The 22,708-nt window shown below is 43.0% G+C and overlaps 1 protein-coding gene across 3 annotated transcripts in view; it reads right to left on the bottom strand.

Moving 5' to 3' along the window:
- Positions 1–22,708, bottom strand: part of slc1a7 (solute carrier family 1 member 7) — a 72,983-nt gene that overhangs the window by 23,468 nt on the left and 26,807 nt on the right. For all 3 annotated transcript variants that reach the window (XR_010005410.1, XM_003220312.4, XM_062978300.1), the window contains exons 4-5: positions 10,875–10,917; positions 3,280–3,499 (exon numbers count right to left, since the gene is read on the bottom strand). Coding sequence is in view for 2 of the 3 variants with exons in the window: in XM_003220312.4 (XP_003220360.1) it covers positions 3,280–3,499; positions 10,875–10,917 (263 nt within the window). In the remaining variant the exon portion in view is untranslated. The remainder of the gene's footprint in view (positions 1–3,279; positions 3,500–10,874; positions 10,918–22,708) is intronic.

The following is a 22,708-nucleotide window of genomic DNA, read 5'->3' as shown; positions in this document are numbered from 1 at the left end:
TAGTTACTCAAAGAACCAGTTCAACAAGCAGATACATTTCAAAATGATTAAGTCAAAGTGACTCCTTAATGATAGTCTGTTCAGCAAATGTGTCTTGATCAAAAGTTCATCTTGTTCCATGTCTGCATACGTAAACCAGATTTCATATCTTGCACTAAACTTGATTCAAGAGGTTGAGCCATCCATTACTCTTCATCTAGCCATAAATTGCAGATTCTACAATAGGTTTTTCTTTTCAACTAACAAGGCAGATCAGTTTGTAAAGCCAGCTATGGTTATTGTGAAATGAAAGCTTTATTTAAGAAACAGGCAGTTGGAAAAGAGTGTCACCACACCATAGTTGGATTAAGTCAATTAAAAAAACCAAGGGCAGAGTCTGCAAAACTTGTTCAGGACAGTAGATTACAGGGTGACTTGGAGGCCTCTTGTTCACAAGGGCCATCTTAAGTCAAAGTTGACTTAATGGCAAAAAAATACACCAACAAAAAGATTTAACCTGCCTATAAATTCAGAACTAGAGAAGAAATGCTTGTATTTCACATTGCGTCTGGTTTTTACGGGAGTAGACAGTCCTTCAATTAATCTGGGAATGAATTGTAAAGAATTTGAATTGTGTCCAGAAATTACCATCAGCCAGTGGAGTTATTACAACAAGGAAGTCACATCATTGTGCAATCCAATCCTATGCATTTTTCTCCCAACAAGTCTTGCTTTCAGATGTATGTTAAGATGGACTTCTGCCCAGCATGCTTAGGACTACAGCATAAATGTACTCTACTCTTTTTTGGTTGCCATCATTGGAACACATTTTTGCATGTGAGGTTCAACTGGTAATCAGTTAACAGTGTGATTATTCCTTCTGGAATTATCTGTAACTCTTTTACCTTATACATTAAAATTGGGAGGGGCAATTGCAGTGGGCCAAAGGACCCAATCTTCTTCCCTACGACTATCTAGGAGCTACACAGATTATCACAACTATGGGGGCCATAGCAGTACACCAAGGGCATGTGTGTGGATGTTGCACAAGAAGTTACTGAATATGTCTTCTGCAACAACATGATTTTGTCACTCACACGATTCCAGGATGAAATGGAGTTTTAGTGAAAACTGCCGATCAGCAAGATGTCAGGGATGCTGTTCTTTGTATTATCCAAGAGAAATAGCACCCTCTTGTACAACAAGAGGGGTAGGGGATGCAAGCAAATAGAACATATAAAAAGTGACCTGAACAGTAAGTTCACAGGATTGCTTTCATTAACAGCAGAGGATTTCACACTATTATCTAATGAAAGGCATCCAGAACTGACTGGGGAATAATGGATCTGTGCCACCATATATACAAAATATCTACTTTGCTGCTGATCTCAGGCACTTTTCCGCCAAGGATTAAGGGGAGGTTGTAGGTTGTGTATGGTCTTATATTTGCAATGAAGGCATTAAAGGTGCTTTTCCTGAGACGTAGTCCACACATTTGATTTTATGCTACAGCTCTCTGCAAATAAAAGGAGCAGCTGTCTGAACTCTGGGTGTAACGTCAGCTGAAAATGGTTAAATAGCTTTCCATTTCAATTAATCTGTTAACATGCCTGTTCCAAAAACTGGAATTTACAGCTTAGATATCATGACTTATCTCTTTCTGGGAAGAGGACATCTAGTACATGAATCAAACCTCGATTTAAACATGTGATGACTAATGCCAGCTAGACTTATGCTTTAAACAATATCCACACTGTTCAGACTGGAAACAATTAAAGTTGATGGTAAAATCAACAAGAAAATTACTACTAAACTAGATGCAAGGAAAAGATGCAAGAAAAAGTTAGATTCCACTGCTCTCTGCAGGGCATGCAGAGAACTATTTGACTGACTGTTATGTAGCAATTCAATGACAGCTTTTGATTAAACTAAAAATTGAAAAGCATTTCAGAATTTCATCTCAACATTCAATAATTGGCAACATGAGGCAGTAGACAATAAGAAGAACACATGCTTATTCATTATGATTACTGCTTAAAGAGCACATTAAATAGGAGACAAATGTTTCAGGACTCTTTAATGCAATTCACAATCTACCCCCCTACTCCAAATAATAGAATCTTGTAATCTATTTAAATCTGCAGTCCGATGATCAGGTATCTGGGAGAAATTTGGAGAAGTGGAAAACTACCCTGGAAAGTTCTGATTGTATTTAATACACACTGAAAGTTGGTTCTGAACCAGTGCAGTTTTGCAGATTAATTTCTTCCCCAAGTGATAAGACAGGAAATGTGGCCCAATTTATTCCACGTGCACTTGTCTTTTAAGTCTTTTTAGTAATAGCACTAACAGAAAACTATGTTCTGTGGACTGTAAAAGTTTACGGAAGTGTGCCTTTACCCACAGTTGGGTTCCTCATTCAGAAATACTCTCCTCTTTCTTTGTTGGGTCTACTTGAGTAAAATAATATTTCATGCTGAATTCAATATACAGAAGTTGGATAACTCAAATATGTGTGTTTGCATGTGCGTTATCTAAACACCCACAGATTATTATATACATTTCAGGATATTTCAGTCCTGCGTGTGTTGAGAAATCCAGACTAAGCATCCCCTGCTCAGTTGCTTAACAGTAGCATTATTCTTGTAAGCCGTTCTCTTCATTCAAGGACCAAATACATTGTTATTGTTTTTCTTTCATTCAAAGCATCTGTTCTTAAAGATAAATATTTATCAGCTGTGTAAGATGGATTCAGTTTGAACCTTCTTTCGCAACACAATGTTTACAATATTGTACTAGCTATATATGAGCTGAACCACCAATACTAAATAATACTTATGTAAAAGAAACATATTTTTGTTCCTCTGATTGTAGTTACTTTGCTAAAACTCTATCATTGAGATTGGGAAATATGTAGAGAAACAAGGGGGATGGCATAAGATGTGTACTCAGGACAATAAGAAACATAACCATAGTGCTCAACTACTAAAAAACTGGTAAGCCATACTTTTCCAAGGATAAATTCTCTATAATAATAAGCCAAGGAATGAGAACATTAGTCTTTCCTATCAAATACCAGTCTTATTCTGAATCTTTTACACTGTATCCCACTCCAACAGCTATAAATATTATTTATAATTTGAAGCTCTAATATCATTCTGTACTCCATCTGAAGAAGCAAGTTTATATCATAAAAGCTCGTGATAAAATAAAAACCAGTTAGTGTTAAAAGTGCTGCCATTTTCCTCCCCCCCCCCCCTTATTCATTTCCTTTTAAATATATGGGTTTCAAATACATACCCATAGTAGCAGAGAATATTACAATGCCCAACACATTCATGCCATCACTGGTGCCTGGCTCTGATTTGTAAATCACTTCTGGCGGTGGTGTGATATCCAAGGCAAAATTCTGGATGTTAGATCCATTTTCATCTTGGACCCCATAGATTATTATTCGGCGAGTGGTGCTGTCAGATACTACCTTCTCAGCTTTGACAATAGGGATGCTTTTGGTTCGGTACTGAAAGGACAAAATTAATCACTGTTAAATGTGAAAGGATGTAGAACATTTCAAATGAGAAAATCCATGAAGAAGAGCTGCTATAATCACATTCTGTGATGTCTCATGGGCCATGTAGTCCCGTTCCTAGTACTATTGTGGCAGACGAAGAGGAAAACTTTGGTTTCCCACCGTTTCAGCCAGAATTGGAGCCCTTGCACCTGCAGGATGTTTGCCCTCCAGAAGTCAGCCAAACAAGCCTTGGGCAGAATTCTCCCCCGTTCTCTCGTAAGGATAATTATAATCGAGATAGAGGCGCTAGGGAGGCAAATCGCCGAAGCGCCAGAATCGCTGCCAGACAATTAGCTGATTAAGCCTGTTTCCCTTGGGAAATCTTAAGGAGTCATGCATCTGGACACAGTATGGGTTTCACTTCTTGTTCCCCAGGGAAAGTGTTCCTTGGCGGGAAAACAAGATCCTATATAGGTGTTTACCCGCAAGGAGATCCTTGCGGAGTCAATTCGTCAGCTTCAGGAGTGAGATCGTGTGTGGACTACGCTACTCCAGTTCCTTGTTTCCAGGACCTTGCCACGGACCTTGTTCTAGTTCCAAGCCTGCCTTGTTCCCCGGACCTCGCATCGGACCTCGTTCTTGCTTCTTGCTTCTTGCTTCTTGTTGCCACGTATCAAGTCTTGTTTGCCAAGAATCTAGTTTGTTTTCCAGCCTTGTTGTCAAGCTCCATTGGACTAAAGGACCCTGTCATTTCCCCACACTTGCTCGGCAAGTGTGTGTTTCGGTTATTGGATTATAACTTTGGACTCTAATATCTCATATTGGACATTGTTTTCCTGGACTATATTTGACCTTTCCTGAAAGGTCTATTTCTGAACTATATTCTTCACCTGTTTTTATTGACTTTATATATTCCTTTAATAAAGATATTAGTTAGATTCTGGTCTCTGCGCATGGTTATTGGTGCTCTGCGGCCTGGGTCCTGACAGTTTGACTCCGCCACCCTAAGCACCGATTAACCTTAGGCCAGGATGTCTACAGGAACCGGGGCGGAAGCCCAACCACTCAGCTACACCATTTCCAAGGATGAATTAGACAGAATCCGTGATACACTCCATACGCAGGAGGGAGAAATACGGGGCTTGAAGGAACGAGGTGTCCGGCTCCCTGGCCTGGCGCTTCCAACCAAGTTTTCTGGAGAAGCCTTCAAGGTTCATGTTTTCCGTCGCCAATGCCAGGCGTACATAGAAGCCCGTCAAGCCGAGTTTCCCCAAGAAGACGTCAAGGTGGCGTGGATTTACAGTCTCCTAGAAGGGCCAGCGGCCAATTGGGCGACGGCGCTATTTGATGCGGGCTCCATGCACCTAAGTTCCGCGCAAAACTTCCTGAATCACCTTAAGGCGACATGGGGAATCGAGGACAATGTAGAGGCGGCCGGCCACAAACTCCGGCGCCTTTTCCAAGGGGACAGGCCGTTGTCCCAGTACATAGCCGAGTTCCGAGTGCTGGCCCAAAACACCGGTTGGAATGATATAGCCCTCAGAGGACAGTTTCGTGAGGGTCTCAACATTGAGATGCAGGAAGAAATTTCCAAGGTGGATCCTCCAAACTCTCTTGAGAGACTTATTGATCAATGTTTACGAGCCGAAGTCCTGCTTGCCGACAAAAAACAGTGGCTCCGAGGCCAGAGTGGAAGAGCAGGAGTGAAACCTCCCGCTTCCGCCAGTATTCAGCCACGTCCAGTGTGGAGACCCCCACCACCAGCCCCATACCCCAGAGGAAGCGAGGAGGAGCCGATGCAGTTGGGCAATGTGCGTTCCAGATTAGATGTTGCCGAGAAGGCCCGCCGCCAACGTTTAAACCTCTGTTGGTACTGCGGGAACGGGGGCCACTTCGCCAGAGAATGTCCAGCCAAGAGAAAGCCCGCCGCTCACTTGGCGGCGGCGTCCTCCGCGGAGACGGCCGAGGCGGCTGGCGCAAAGCCGGCGGGGGAAGCCAGCGACTGGGCGTAGAGAGGCTCGCCAACCCGGTCAAGAACCCCACTCAAGAGCCGCAAACCGGGGTCCTATTTCTCCTAGTGGTCACGTTGTGGTCAGCGAAAAAAGGACCCGTCATGATCCATGCCATGATAGACTCAGGAGCAACAAACAATTTCATCGATAGAGAGTATGCCGACTCTCTGGGATTACAATATCACGATTTCAAGAACGCCCGGGTGGTGCAGGCTATTGATGGCCGTCCCCTAAAGACGGGTCCAGTAAGTCAATGGACTGAACCCACCAGGATGTGGATAAGGGAACACCTGGAAGAGATTTCCTTCTTTGTTACCGAGGTGCCCCACTTCCCTGTGATTTTGGGAATTCCATGGCTGACGCTCCACGACCCAAACATCTCCTGGACCAACAGAGAACTACAGTTTGCTTCCAAATATTGCCAAAACCATTGTCTAGTAGCCAAGGTCTGCCATGCCACAGACGCTGAGCCCATCATCACCTTACCCAAGAAATATTCAGACTTTTGGGATGTTTTCAATGAAAAGGAAGCCGAGAAACTACCCCCACATAGACCATATGACTGTGCCATTGACTTGGTGGAGGGGGCCCCGATCCCGCGAGGACACCTCTACTCCCTGACGGAACCAGAGCAAGAAGCTCTCAGGGAGTTCATAGAGTCAAATCTTCGCAAGGGATTCATCAGACCCTCTCAATCCCCAGCTGCCTCCCCGGTGATGTTTGTGAAAAAGAAGTCAGGGGACCTACGCTTGGTTGTGGACTATAGAGCATTGAACAATATCACGAAGCGGAACCGCTACCCCCTGCCTTTGATCTCGGACCTATTAGACCGGCTCCGGGGGGCCAAGGTTTACACCAAGCTGGATCTCCGGGGGGCTTACAATCTAGTTCGCATCAGGGAGGGGGACGAGTGGAAAACCGCCTTCCAGACTAAATTCGGATTATTCGAGTCCCTAGTCATGAATTTCGGTTTATCCGGAGCTCCCGCAACGTTCCAGCATTTTGTCAATGATATTTTCCAGGATTATCTAGATCGGTTCTTGATCATATACTTGGACGATTTTTTGGTGTTTTCTAGATCACAATCGGAGCATGAGAAACACGTCAGAATGGTGTTACAATGATTGCGGGATCATGGACTATATGCCAAGTTGGAAAAATGCGCTTTTGATCTACAAGAGGTAGATTTCCTGGGATACCGTGTCTCGCCACTAGGGCTCTCCATGGACCCGGCAAAGGTTTCAGCAGTATTGGAATGGCGGGCGCCAACCAACAAGAAAGAAGTGCAACGTTTCTTGGGGTTCGCGAACTACTACCGCAAGTTCATTCCAGACTTTGCCCGCTGGTCTGACCCAATCACCAGCTGCATCCGTGGAAAACAGCCTTTCCGCTGGACGGAGCAAGCAGAGAAAGGGTTCCAGCAACTAAAGAAGTTATTCACGTCCCAGCCAATTCTACAGCACCCTGATCCTAAAACCCCTTTTGTTGTGCAGGCTGACGCCTCCGATGTGGCAATTGGGGCTGTACTCATGCAACCAGTGGGAGAACATCTTCATCCTTGTGCCTTTTACTCCCGTCAACTAACAGCCCCAGAGAGAAATTACACTATTTGGGAGAAGGAACTTTTGGCCATAAAGGCAGCCTTTGAAAATTGGAGACATTGGTTAGAAGGGGCCAAATTTCCCATTGAGGTTCATACTGACCATCGTAATTTGGAACATCTAAGAACTGCACGCAAGCTAAATCAGAGGCAGCAGCGCTGGGCTTTATTTTTTGAGCGTTTTGACTTCCAGATCCATTATGTAACCCCAGCTCAGACCAAGCAAGCAGATGCTCTATCACGGAAACCAGAGTATGCTGCAGGGCGCAGAGAGACCTTCGAATCCCAATTGCTGCAGCCCAAGAACTTTGCCACGCTCACAGTGGGAAACACCAAATCCACTGCAGTTGAACCAACTCCCTTTACTCCAGGACCCCTTTGTGCTCAAGAAATTAGAGCCAATCAACAGGCGGATGCCTGGGCTCAAGATCAAATTCGCCAAGGACTACGTTTCCCTTTCTCACTTAAGGACGGGCTATTATGCTACAGAAATCATGTCTACATCCCTCCAGGGCCAGGCAGAGAAAAGGCACTTCATCTGTGTCATGACTGCAAGCCAGCAGGACATTTTGGACTTTTCAAAACCATGCATTTGATCCTACGAGATTTCTGGTGGCCCAAGATCCGCAAGGATGTGGAGAAATATGTCAATACCTGCCCGGTATGCCAGCGTTCCAAGACAAGAAGAGAGAAGCCCTCAGGGCTACTGCATCCCCTTCCTACTCCATCTCGTCCATGGGAGATAATTTCTGCGGATTTTATCACCGACCTACCACCCTCCCTTGGATATACCACGATCCTAGTGGTGGTGGACCTTTTCACCAAATTGGCCCACTTCATTCCTTGTGATGGCCTTCCCACGGCCAAACAGACTGCAGATTTATTCCTTCAGCATATTTTCCGGCTACATGGATTGCCCAAGAGTTTGGTCACTGACCGTGGATCTCAATTCACCTCTCGATTCTGGAAGGCACTACAACAACTACTGGGCATAGACTCTCGTTTATCTTCAGCTCACCATCCCCAAACAGATGGGCAAACGGAGCGCACCAATGCCACTTTGGAACAATACCTTCGCTGTTATGTAAACTATCAACAGGACAATTGGGCATCCCTATTACCTCTGTCAGAGTTTGCCTACAACAACGGTGTCCAGGCTTCAACCAAGGAAACCCCGTTCTTTGCAAACTACGGATTTCATCCACGTTTCTTTCCTCCTGTCATTGAAACCTCAGAAGTCCCCACAGCGGAGGACTGGCTGCAAGAACTCACAGCGGTGCAACAACTATTGCTCCAGCAACTGGATCAAGCCAAGGAGGACTACAAACGCCACGCTGACAGTCATCGCCAACTGGGCCCCGAAATCAAGGTAGGAGATCGGGTTCTGCTGTCCACTCGCTTTTTGCCCTCCCACCGTCCCTGCCGGAAGCTAGATGCCCGTTTCATTGGTCCCTATCCAGTGGTGGCGCAACTTAACCCCGTGACTTTCAAACTCCAACTTCCGCGCTCTATGCGCATCCATCCAGTGGTTCATTGCTCCCTGCTCCTTCCGGCGGATGGTGTGCGCCCTGATGCAGACCGGCCGGCCCCCACCCCTGTTTTGGTGGACGGGGAGGAGGAATTCGAGGTTCAGGACATTTTGGATTCCCGCTTCCACCGCCGCCGCCTTCAGTATCTCATTGACTGGGTGGGTTTTGGCCCCGAAGAACGCTCTTGGGAAGACGCTTCCACAGTCCATGCCCCCGACTTAGTCCGCCGCTTCCATCAGGCCTACCCTGCCAAGCCACGGCCCCGCACCTCGGGAAGAGGGCCCATTTTGGAGAGGGGCCTTGAGGAGGGGGATAGTGTGATGTCTCATGGGCCATGTAGTCCCGTTCCTAGTACTACTGTGGCAGACGAAGAGGAAAACTTTGGTTTCCCACCGTTTCAGCCAGAATTGGAGCCCTTGCACCTGCAGGATGTTTGCCCTCCAGAAGTCAGCCAAACAAGCCTTGGGCAGAATTCTCCCCTGTTCTCTCGTAAGGATAATTATAATCGAGATAGAGGCGCTAGGGAGGCAAATCGCCGAAGCGCCAGAATCGCTGCCAGACAATTAGCTGATTAAGCCTGTTTCCCTTGGGAAATCTTAAGGAGTCATGCATCTGGACACAGTATGGGTTTCACTTCTTGTTCCCCAGGGAAAGTGTTCCTTGGCGGGAAAACAAGATCCTATATAGGTGTTTACCCGCAAGGAGATCCTTGCGGAGTCAATTCGTCAGCTTCAGGAGTGAGATCGCGTGTGGACTACGCTACTCCAGTTCCTTGTTTCCAGGACCTTGCCACGGACCTTGTTCTAGTTCCAAGCCTGCCTTGTTCCCCGGACCTCGCATCGGACCTCGTTCTTGCTTCTTGCTTCTTGCTTCTTGTTGCCACGTATCAAGTCTTGTTTGCCAAGAATCTAGTTTGTTTTCCAGCCTTGTTGTCAAGCTCCATTGGACTAAAGGACCCTGTCATTTCCCCACACTTGCTCGGCAAGTGTGTGTTTCGGTTATTGGATTATAACTTTGGACTCTAATATCTCATATTGGACATTGTTTTCCTGGACTATATTTGACCTTTCCTGAAAGGTCTATTTCTGAACTATATTCTTCACCTGTTTTTATTGACTTTATATATTCCTTTAATAAAGATATTAGTTAGATTCTGGTCTCTGCGCATGGTTATTGATGCTCTGCGGCCTGGGTCCTGACACATTCTTAACTGTGAAATTTTATAAGCAAAGAATGCACAGTCTGTCACCGAGTTCTAGGACTTTCTGCACAATTCGTGTGCTGCGGAACAAATTTTAAGTACAAAATCTATATCCCTCGGTTTGAACTTTCAGAAGTAGAGCACTGTATCACAATACTTAAGAAAATTTGATCTTTTACTGCCCTCAAAGCTAAAAAATGATAACATTTGCATTTTTAAAACTTAACCATCTGCTTCTGAAGCCAATAAGGAAAACAATAATCACATTGTTCAAGCAAACCAAAATATAACAGTATGGAAACAATCACTTTTTCATCTTCCCTCCAATTGTGGTATTGTACCATTTTGGTGAGGCATATTCCCACAATTCCCACACTGCCTCACATGTCTGTTCTACATTGCACATGTCTGCTTTTTATTCCACCCACCCCTTTTTATTCCATAATTATGCAGTTTCAGTGCTGTTTGCAAATTGAGTGCACTGTCATAACTGCATAATAGTAGAATGCTGGTGACCCCCCCTCCCATAGCAATGCAATTGCACAGTTTCAGCAAAAGAAAAAAATAAGAATAAAATAAAATGGAGTAATGCAGTAAAGACACATGACTTCATGATGCTTGGGGATATGAAGGAAAGAGGAGGAAAATTATGCCCATTCACACCACATGACTGCTGGTATATTGGAGGCGCAGTGCAACAAAATCAACGTATCAGTAATAATAGCTGAATGGTAGTAATATCGGAGCCATTGACAGGGTTTTCTCATTAAGAAAAAAGATGTAATCAAGTAATGGTAGAAATGCAATTCACAACTGGGGAGTTGTGTGATAAGGAAAGATCAAAAATACAACTAACCCTGTGCAATTATACAACAGTTAACAGTATGTCATATAGGAACATATGTCATGTGATAGACCATAGATTTCCAGGAGGTCCTTGATAAGCAACAACATAGGTTATCCTGTTTTATCTACTTGTTAACATTGTTCATATGAAGGATATTTCTCTAGTACCCAAATTAAGAAAGATGTAGGCACTCACCTGTTTAAAAGTGGCCTCAACAAGGTTTGCAGGGAACATATTCCTGAAAAGAGATGAAAATTGCCAAATAATTACAATTTGCAATGACTGGGCATCATATTTGTACGCTTGCCTTCTTGCATTTCTGTGACATTTGACTAATAAAAGAGGTTCAGCTGCTTCAACAGATCAATTATTTTCAGTCTTTCTAAGTTCTTAAAGTAACAAGCACTTTGGCAAGATAAAACTGAAACGATGGGCCCTTCTACACTGCCACAAAATGCAGCTTGAACTGGCATTGAAAATACCAGTTCAGAGCTGCATAAAGACAACATATATCTGCTGTATTCCACTGCAGTGGCAGGAGACCAACCACACAACCCAGTTGTGCCAATGCTGGTTTGGCACAACCTCCTGAGCCCGGCTTTCACACTGATTCCCCTTAAAATGATGGAAAATGGCCCTTACTATTGCAGGAGATTGTTCTCTTCCTGGATTGCATTACTCATAATGGGGCAGAAAGCTCGCCTCCCCTCCTGGATAGCATTCTAAGTGATGTTATTCAGGAAGAGGACAGCCTCCTGCGATACTAAGGATGATCCTCATTGTTTTTGTGGTGAATCAGAGTGCAGGGAGGCTCAGAAGGCTCTGCCATCCCACCTTCCTGGGCTGTGAGGATACCACCTACCATCACATGGTGATCCCAAATGGCAGTCTCCATTGCCACAGCATTTGCAAAGATCTGGATATTCCTGGAAGATTTGATTTTTTATTGGCTTTTAAAACCTGAGATTAAACTAGAGTAAAAGTCTCATACTGAGTATGTTATGATTGAGCCTCATGGCTCTGTTACTGACAGACGTGGGCGTAAGACTCCTCGAGAGTCAGATACTCTCGAGGAGCGAGAAAGAAAAAGACTGCGAGACATTTTTGCAGCACCATCTGACGAAGAGTCTTTTGAGGGGTTTACGGAGAGAATGGAGGAGGGGCTGGTTAGCTCGGAGGAGGATGAGATGGATTGGACTCGGGTAAGGGAGGAATTGGGTGCCACTGGTCATGATGGGATAGAAGATGAATGGGGACCTTCAGGATTAGACCCATGGCTTAGCTGGAGGGATGGGACGGGATCCACAGCTGGAGATGCTGTGGGGCGTAGTCAGAGGTGTTCCAGCTCTGATGAGGAAAGTGATGAGGAAACGCCCGGGTTAAGGAGGACAGCTGACAGTGATGAGGATTTGTAACTGGCATAAAATGGGGCTTGGGAGCAATTGCAAATTGCGTTGGGCAAGGTAATCTGGACGAACGCTTGGGATCTGTGTGGGACGCTTTCCTGAAGACTGGTGTGTTTTCCTGTGCTGAGACCTTGACCTTCCGTCGTCTTCTTGACGGACGCCATCTCCTGTTTTGAAAACTCGGACTGAACTGACCACGGCTTGTCTTCCCCCCTTCTTGGACTTGGAATCTACAAACGTCTGCTTCTGGCTTTGATCTACGGAAAGGAACTGGGTCTACTCTACTGCTACAATCCTTGGCTGATCTGTTCGTGTTGGAAATCCTGTCTGCTGTGTGTGTGGGAGCGACGCAAGTTACTCTAAGCACAGTGTTGGCAGCAGAGAGGAATCTGCTGCCAATTAGTTGCATTCTTTTGTATCTTTTGTTCCTCGGCTTTTGTTTTGTTTATCCCCAGGCTGAAGCAAGCAGTTTGTTTTTACCCGGATTAAACTCCGGTTTAATCCGGTTTATCTTTTGAACGTTTTTCCTTGCCCCTTTTTGCTCCTAAAGGCTAATACTGCCTGGCCCTTGTATTTTACGGGCATTTTTGAGTTCTGTAATCCAATAAACTCTGTTATCTTGAACCTTGTGGCGTTCTGTCCTTGACAGAGTATGTTGTTTGGATGACCCAGGCTAATGTATTTCCTATGCTGCACTTTTGTGGCAGTGTACATGATCCCTATATGAGATTCTGTTAAGTAAAGAATCAGAACGACTGCACTGCTTTCTAAATATTCTTATTCTTAGACATGTGGGAGCACTGGAATTTACAAGCTCCAAAAGGCCTGAAAATCATCTACTATTTAAGCAGAATTCACCATACATGTTACACACCCATTATATGATTTTATTGTCCTCGAATGGTATTTATGAAGTGAAGGAGGATTTGCTATTGTTTTAATTCCTCCTATTGTTTTGGGAGCTTTTGTTTTCTGACAGTCAGTAAACCCAACTCCTTTCCTAGCCCATGCAAGCCCTAAAACATGGTGAAATTGACCTGAGGGCACAAAACATGTCAAAATGTTCCCCATGTTCCCTAAAGGTCACCTGAGTTAAAATATATTTGACCTTTTCATTTTGCAAGGAGATATCCTGGAAGGTGAATGTGGCCCTCTAATCACCAAGAGTTGTTCATTTTTTGATGAATATGACCTCAGACAGTGCTTGCAGATAAGGGTAATACAGTTGGAAAAGCTAGATTGTTGCCCCAGAGATAATGTCCTACTTTTCAAATGCCAGAAAAATGTTTTCCAGGAGCAGAAAGACCACTAAACTAAATGTTTAGTTACTCTCCACCATCAAAAGAACAGCAATAGTGTTTTATAGAACAGTAAAAAGATCACTGAGAAAGACGTGCACATCTGGCCACATGTTTTCTAAATGGAAAATTTCCTTTCATTTGTCATTCAAAAATGTTGTTGGCTCACCCGCAGAATTTATTTATCAGAGCAAAAATTTCATTAACTAATTCATGTGATTTTTAGATGAAAGGTGCTACAGACATGCAAAGGATTATTATGCTGATTAAATTATAGTTTAGTCCCTGATGGATAATTAATCAGGAGCTCCAGCTTTCCATTGAGGATTTTTCTTCAACCTGGATTGAAGAGGAGTTGCGCATGTGAGCCATGACCGCTTTTGGAGCAGGGAATGAATTGAATGGGGCCTTGCATTCCTGCAACAATAATTGGCAGCATTAAAATGCAACTAGTACTACTTGGGAGAAGAAATATCAGATGGTCAGTAGCTAGATTTAATGTTAGCCAAATTTGTGGAGGATTACAGCATTTTGTTTCTTTTTCATTCTTTATCCAGCAGGAATTACAATGCTCCTCTTAATACAGGAGGCTGGAATTCTTCCAAAATATTTTAAGTAGATTGTTCTTGTCGTTTTACATAGTGAACCATTCTTTGAGAGTAGCTTTGCTGAAGTGACCAAAGTGATCTGGTAAGAGGATGCCAGATTATACTTGTAAAATCTCTATTTTCTATGTGCGTGAGATATGCTGAGAAAGAAGGAGGCGGAGGAGGAGGAGGAAGAGGAGGAGGAGGAGGAGGAGAGGAGAGGAAAGGAAATACTAATTTGCAGATTTCTCAGCAAGCAGTTTGTAGGAGATTCTCATCTTCCATCTATATTTAATACATTACAGGAACTTGCTGTAAGTGTGATATTTAAGATGGCCCCTACATGTCCCTTCTACCTTTAGGAGGAACATGTACTCACTATTGACTACATTAAATATCTGAGTATTATTATTATTATGCTTATGTTTATTTGTCTAAAGACATAACACCTGCATTGAGTAACTGCCTGATTGTCCTGGTAGGACAACAAATTGCCTCCCTAACATACCTGCCTAGTTATAAAATGCAACCTTTTTAGTGTAATTGACAGGGTGTTTAGATTATTTACTTATTCATTTCTGAATTCCCCCAATTTTTTATGTTTCTTATGAGCGTATTTTTGTAAGATACCTCCTTGTAAATTGTTGCACATACATTTTCTGTGTTCCCTCTAAGGATATCAGAGAAATCAACGATTTCCTTATATAGTCAGCCTGTGGTATCCAGGATTCTGTATCCATGGATTCAACTACCCATAGCTTGAAAATATTATTTTATATAAAAACACAATTTTACTGTATCATTGTATATACATGGAGGTGCTTCCAGACAGTGCCAACATGCGAATTTTCAAAGAGGGATAAACAAACCCAGGACCTGCCTGCGGGTCCTCACACAGACCCACAGGTCCTGGGCTGTCTTCCCTCACCGTCCTTACAGCCTTTTTTTTTTTTTTTGGCTCAGAATAAAATTGAGGGCAGACAGGAAACATCTGCCAGAAGTTTTTTTTAAAAAAAAACTTTGTTATATGCTGATCCTTATATGCCCACATGCGAATACCTTTATATAAAATATGAAGAAATTCCCATGTGCACAATATGAGGATCAGCATTTAATGGAGGGATTTTTTTAAAAAAGCTTCCCCCAGATTTCTCTTTTTCCCTAATTGTGTTTTCATGCTTTGTTTAAATTTAGAAACTTTAAACTAAAGATTTTCAGAGAGCTCCGATGCCTCTCCTTCCTGCTCTGTTTAAGCTAGCTGGAAATCAGCTGTGTCTCTGTGACAGCTGTGTCTTCTTTAAAATGGACCTGCAGTCTCCATGGGTGGGAGGAGCGGGGGGGGGGGGGGGGAAGGAGCGGGGGGGGGGGGGGAGGAGGTTAATCACACATTTTACATGACTGCAGGGGTAGACACAGTCCTGCAAAAATGCACATTTCCCCGCCAGAACTGGGATAAAAGAGAACTTCTTTATCCCGTGTTTTGGCTGTGTTGCTCTGATTCACCACAGATTTACTAGTAACCCTAGCCACTCTCCCCCTTTAACCTGTTCTCTCTAGGTTTTTTTTGTGCTGTGTGGAAGGGCCCTGACTGTTGAGTATCCATAGATATTGAGATCCACAGAGGTCCTGGAACCAAACTTCAGTAGATATGAAGGGCCCACTATACTCTATGAATCATAATATCAGAGGTTACTGATACTTATAACTTAGTAGTTATTGCTGTGGCCTGCAATGAACTGCACTTGGATACCAATATAGGTTTAAAATAGGATAGCATGAACATATCAAGTATTTATACAGATAAATTAGTACAGCAGAAGGTTCTGTCAAAGAGATTCACAAATAAAATGATAAGAGACCACCATTTAATAAGTGCAAATACTTTCTGCATTTAAAACAGAAGCAAAATCAGGTAGCCATGTTTCTCTGTTAACAGGGCAATTGAGGTCATATCTTTTAGAAGAACAAACAACCTCCAGTGTGCAAATTTGGCCAGTTAGAACTGTTTCTCAAGGATGGATAATATCACTGTTCAGAATTTGGGAAAAGGTACTTCATTTTCTAAGACATACATATTTTACTTCAAATGCCCAGAAAATGTGATAAAACTTCAATGAATATGATGCACTACAAAAAAATCTAAATGAAAGGCAGCATGAGCAGGACAAAACAGAAACAAATGCAAAATTAACACTTCAGGAAAAGGGCATGCATATGTTGTCTCTAAGAATGAGAGAAAAAACAAAAATAAAGCATGTTCTGCTTGTGCAATCCTGATCCCTGATAGTTTTCCCTAAACATGATGTTTAACAGTCTAAATCTGCATTATGTTACATGAATTATAATTTAGACAAACTGGGATACATCTCAGAGCCTTTTGTTATGGAATTTCCTTTTCTTTTAGCAGGCACCTTCCTTTTGAGCCCAACTAATTGAAGCCAAACACATAATAGAGGCTTGAGCTGGATAAGATAAAGCAAAATTAATGACAAGCCATTAATAGAAACAGTGAGTAAGCAGTGCAGTTGCGTGGGTGAGAGAAAGGTAAATACAAATTGGAAAGGAGTATGGAATACTGCTGCCCAACGAGGTAAATTTAATAACCAGCCAGGTACACATATGAATTGTCCATAGCTATAAAAATGCTAACTCTCTACTTAAATCTATGTTCTGTGTATTTTAATATGTATTTTATAAAAATATTTTAATATGTGTATTTATATAATTTTTACAATGTTTATGTATTTTAATTATGCTGTAACCCACTTTGAGCCACAAGCTGGGCAGGTAAGAAATATTATTATTATTACTACTACTACCACTACTACTACTTGTTTCAGCATTTTAATTGTGTCCCACAAAGTTTTCTTTGGAGGCGTCAAGGCTTATCAGTACAGTTGGTCTTGCACATTTGTGGGTTTGACTTTTACAGATTTGATTACTCATGGATTTGATTAAAATGTTGTACGTATAGGATCCTGCAGATCCTGCAGTGTGACTCTGAGATCAACCCCCACCAGAAGCTGACCACAGAGTCATGCTGCAGGACCTAGAGATTCTTACAAAGAATATCTCTCTAGGATTATCTATGCCTTCCCTCCAATGTGATTTTATGGTCAATGCCCACTGGATGTTGACCACAAAGTTATGCTGGAGGACCAAGAGATTCCTAGAAAGATGTTCTATCAAGTAAAAAAACAATACTTATTAAAAAATTGCACACACACCCCCGTCCTCCCCTCCCCCCTTTTATGGCGGTCTAAACCCAGCAAATATGGAGGGCCAACTGTACATAGCTTTGCTTCTTGGGGCAAAAATACACCATATCACTCAGAGGCTCAGCAGGCTCCTAAAGCCCCTTCACCCTCCCCACCTTATGTTGATTCATGTAGGTACCAATGACACTGCTAGACATACTTTTCAAAAGATCACAAATGATTTTCGAGCTCTGGGAACAAAGCTAAAACTGTATAATGTACATGTGATCTTTTAATCCCTCCTCCCCGTTGTAGGACACGGCTCTACAAGGGCCGGAAAAATAGTAGAGGTCAATAACTGGCTCAGAAAATGGTGCCAAGAGGAGCATTTTGGCTTCCTTGACCATGGTCTACTCTTCCAGGAGGATGGCCTACTGGCAAGTGATGGGGTGAATCTCACACAAGCAGGAAAACATCTTTTTGCACACAGACTCACAAACCTCATCAGGCGCACTTTAAACTAGATCCACTGGGGGAGGGGAACAACAGCCTGGCGAACACTATATTACCCACGACCACAGGGAACCGCCAAAAGGCTAAACGGAGGGCTGCACAAACACAGCAAGGACCAAGTACAGAGAGCACAATAATCCCAAATAAACAGCTCGAGGGGAGGTCACAGGGGCTTACATGTCTTTACACTAATGCTCAGAGCATGGGAAATAAGCAAGACAAACTCCAACTCTTAGCACAGCACCACACATACGATGTCATAGGCATCACTGAAACCTGGTGGGATGACTCCCATCACTGGAATTTAACAATTGAGGGCTATAACCTCTTTCACAGAAATAGAACAAAGGGGAGAGGAGGGGGAGTAGCTTTATATGTCAAAACCAGTTACATTGCAGAAGAAATGCAAGACTGTAATCCGGGAAACCAGCTTGAAAGCATCAAGGGAACCGGGACTCAAAAAGATCTTGTCGTGGGTGTCTACTACAGACCTCTGAGTCAGGATGAAGGACTTGATGAAGCCTTCTGTCAACAGCTGACCAAACAGGCACAAAGAAGAGATATAGTAGTCATGGGCAATTTCAATTATCCCGATATCTGCTGGAAAACAAACTCAGCCAAGAGTACAAAGTCCAACAAATTCCTCACTTGCCTTGCAGACAATTTTATGGTCCAGAAGGTAGAAGAGGCAACAAGAGGATCAGCAACACTTGATCTAATCTTAACAAATGTGGAAGACCTGATCAATACAGTTGAAGTGGTTGGATCCTTAGGGGCAAGTGACCATGTGCTCCTGGAGTTTGCAATACAAAGGAATGCTGAAACTAAGACAAGTCAAACACGCATTCTCGACTTTAAGAGAGCTGACTTCCAAAAAATGAAGGAATTACTGAGCGGCATTCCATGGACGCCAATATTAAAAAACAAGGGAGTTAAGGATGGATGGGAGTTTTTCAAAAGTGAAATACTCAAGGCGCAAATGCAAACAGTGCCAACAAAGAAGAAAAATAAGACAAGTGCAAAGAAGCCAGAATGGATGTCCAAAGAACTTCTAACTTCTAACTAAGCTCAAAAGTGACATGCACAAGAAGTGGAAAAGGGGAGAAATCACCAAAGAAGAATTCAAACGTATAGCCAACACCTGTAGGGAAAAGGTTCGCAAGGCTAAAGCGCAAAATGAGCTCAGGCTTGCCAGGGACATAAAAAACAACAAAAAAAGGCTTTTTTGCTTACGTTGGTAGAAAAAGGAAGAAAAAGGAGGCGATAGGGCCTCTGCAAGGAGAAGATGGGGTGATGGCGACAGGGGACAGGGAAAAGGCAGAACTGCTCAATGCCTTCTTTGCCTCGGTCTTCTCACAAAAAGAAAGCCATCTTCAACCTCAGCAACATGGAATGGACGAAGGATTTGGGGAAATCCAACCCCAAATAGGGAAACAAGTTGTCCAGGAACACCTGGCCTCTCTAAACGAATTCAAGTCCCCAGGGCCAGATCAGCTACATCCAAGAGTATTGAAGGAATTAGCGGAAGTTATTTCAGAACCACTAGCAATTATCTTCGAGAATTCTTGGAGAACGGGAGAAGTCCCAGCAGATTGGAGGAGGGCGAATGTGGTCCCTATCTTCAAGAAGGGAAAAAAGAACGACCCAAACAATTACCGTCCGGTCAGCCTCACATCGATACCAGGCAAGATTCTGGAAAAGATCATCAAGGAAGTGGTCTGCGAACACTTAGAAACAAATGCGGTCATTGCTAATAGACAACACGGATTTACCAAAAACAAGTCATGCCAGACTAATCTGATCTCTTTTTTTGATAGAGTTACGAGTTGGGTCGATACAGGGAATGCTGTGGATGTAGCCTACCTGGATTTCAGTAAGGCCTTCGACAAAGTCCCCCACGACCTTCTGGCAAACAAACTAGTAAAATGTGGGCTAGACAAAGCTACGGTTAGGTGGATCTGTAATTGGCTAAGCGAACGAACCCAAAGGGTGCTCACCAATGCGTCGTCTTCATCATGGAAAGAAGTGACAAGTGGAGTGCCGCAGGGCTCCGTCCTGGGCCCAGTTCTGTTCAACATCTTTATTAACGACTTAGACGAAGGGTTAGAAGGCACGATCATCAAGTTTGCAGACGACACAAAACTGGGAGGGATAGCTAACACTCCAGAAGACAGGAGCAGAATTCAAAACGATCTTGACAGACTAGAGAGATGGGCCGAAACTAACAAAATGAAGTTCAACAGGGACAAATGCAAGATACTTCATTTCGGCAGAAAAAATGGAAATCAAAGATACAGAATGGGGGACGCCTGACTTGACAGCAGTGTGTGCGAAAAAGACCTTGGAGTCCTCGTGGACAACAAGTTAAACATGAGCCAACAATGTGATGCAGCAGCTAAAAAAGCCAACGGGATTCTGGCCTGCATAAATAGGGGTATAGCGTCTAGATCCAGGGAAGTCATGCTCCCCCTCTATTCTGTCTTGGTCAGACCACACCTGGAATACTGCGTCCAATTCTGGGCACCACAGTTAAAGGGAGATGTTGACAAGCTGGAAAGCGTCCAGGGGAGGGCGACTAAAATGATTAAGGGTCTGGAGAACAAGCCCTATGAGGAGCGGCTTAAAGAGCTTGGCATGTTTAGCATGCAGAAGAGGAGACATGATAGCCATGTACAAATACGTGAAGGGAAGTCATAGGGAGGAGGGAGCAAGCTTGTTTTCTGCTGCCCTGCAGACTAGGACACGGAACAATGGCTTCAAACTACAGGAAAGGAGATTCCACCTGAACATCAGGAAGAACTTCCTCACTGTGAGGGCTGTTCGACAGTGGAACTCTCTCCCCCGGGCTATGGTGGAGGCTCCTTTCTTGGAGGCTTTTAAGCAGAGGCTGGATGGCCATCTGTCGGGGGTGCTTTGAATTCGATTTCCTGCTTCTTGGCAGGGGGTTGGACTGGATGGCCCATGAGGTCTCTTCCAACTCTACTATTCTATGATTCTATGATTCTATGATATAAACAGATTTAAGCCTAATTTCTAGAACAGGGCAAATCAAACATTCATCAAGCTGTAGTCAAAAACAAGAACCCAAATTTTCTCTTGCATTATTAAGAAAAATGTCAAATTTGTTTAATTTTATAATTTACTTTGAATCTGCAAGAGAGGGACAATAATAAAATAAATGGTTAACAACTGCTCATTAAGAATTCATAGATGATCTTAATGAGTTTCAACTTATATTATGGGGAATGTTCTATATTGGGAAAGAGACCATAACTGGGTGAGAGACAACATCCTCCACCTGCAGAAATTCCTGGGCTCTATTTCCGACTCCTATAGCTTAAAGCGTCACAAAGTAAGCAACAGGAAATACCTCAGCTTATGACACAACAGAGGCAGTTCACTGTCAATCAGTGTAGTCTACACTAAGCCAGAAGTACAAAGAGTGTAAACTGGTTTGGAGAAGTGATTATAGTTCTCCTATGTCTCATGTAGCATGACCTGTCCTAGGGACAATCCTCACTACTTAGTACAGTTGCTAAGAACAAAAGAATCTTCTTTCCATAATGCATAGAACTCCCAAAGATAAAATGGAGCCCCCAAAGTGTAAATTGTGGGGCGCTGATATGAAAAAAAAACCAAATATTATAGTGGCTGTTTGATTTGTATTCATTGGCATGATCTATTTTATATGTGCATGTTGTTACCCCCATCTTTAAATTAGAGGGGGAGGATCCAAACAATTACTGTCAAATCAATTTTACATCAATACCAGTAAAGATTTCAGAGAAAAGCATTAAACAGCTATTTAAAAGAAACACCATGATTATTAAATATCAACATCAGTTTCTCAAAAACAAGTTGTTGCTTTTTTTCGTGTCAGGAGCAACTTGAGTCGCTTCTGGAGTGAGAGAACTGGCCATCTGCAAGGACGTTGCCCAGGGGACGCCTGGATGATTTGATGTTTTTACTATCCTTGTGGGAGGCTTCTATCATGTCCCCGCATGGAGCTGGAGCTGATAGCGGAAGCTCATCCGCACTCTCCCGGGTGGGATTTGAACCTGGCAGCTTTCAGGTCAGCAACCCAACCTTCAAGTCACTTAGTCCACTACGCCATCTGGGGGCTCCCTCTCAAAAACAAGTCACACCATACTATATTTATATTTGTGTTTGAAAGAGATACAAGCTTGGTTAATATTAAGGCAGAAGAACATATGGAGTGTGGCAATCTAGCAAACTAGCTATACGTGAAATAATTGCATGTCAGTAACATTTTTGAAATGTATGTAACATTTCAGTAAAAAAGAAAATATTTTTAAATGATTATCATTGCACCCAACAGGAAAATGATGAAATAAAAGAACCAAACTGACAAAAATAGAACAGATTTTTAAAAACATACTGAGCAAGCAGTGAATCAAAACCCAGAAAAACAGGAAATTGAAATAAAACTAAATTAAAACATTAGAAATTAACTATTAAAACACTGTCACACTTGTAATAGAAATTTAATGAATATCCACAATGGTAAAATGTGAGGATTGTTGCGTGTTTTCCGGGCTATATGGCCATGTTCCAGAAGTATTCTCTCCTGACGTTTCACCCACATCTATGGCAGGCATTCTCAGAGGTTACCTTACAACCTCTGAGGATGCCTGCCATAGATGTGGGTGAAACGTCAGGAGAGAATACTTCTGGAACATGAGCATACCGCCTGGAAAACACACAACAACCCTGTGATTCTGGCCATGAAAGCTTTCGACAACACGGTAAAATGTGAATTTACTGTATCAGAAATGAAAGGACTAGGCAATATCTTAATATTGCAACTAGCACTAAAAACCTTGTATTAATTAATTTCTTGGGGAAAAAACAATCCTGAAGTTGTGGAAAGAAAGGACAAAGGGTAGTTAGGAAGGAATCATATAATTTGTATATTTGTACCCAGGTGCAAGAAGAGATCTAACAACAAGACAGAAATCACACTGTGCTGTTTTATATTAAGGACCAAGTCCACTCTGCAAAACAAAA

This window comes from Anolis carolinensis, chromosome 4 (assembly GCF_035594765.1).
Source record: "Anolis carolinensis isolate JA03-04 chromosome 4, rAnoCar3.1.pri, whole genome shotgun sequence".
Classification (NCBI taxonomy): Eukaryota; Metazoa; Chordata; class Lepidosauria; order Squamata; family Dactyloidae; genus Anolis; species Anolis carolinensis.
Note: the sequence above shows the minus strand (reverse complement) of the source record. Positions and strands in the feature narration are given on the sequence as shown.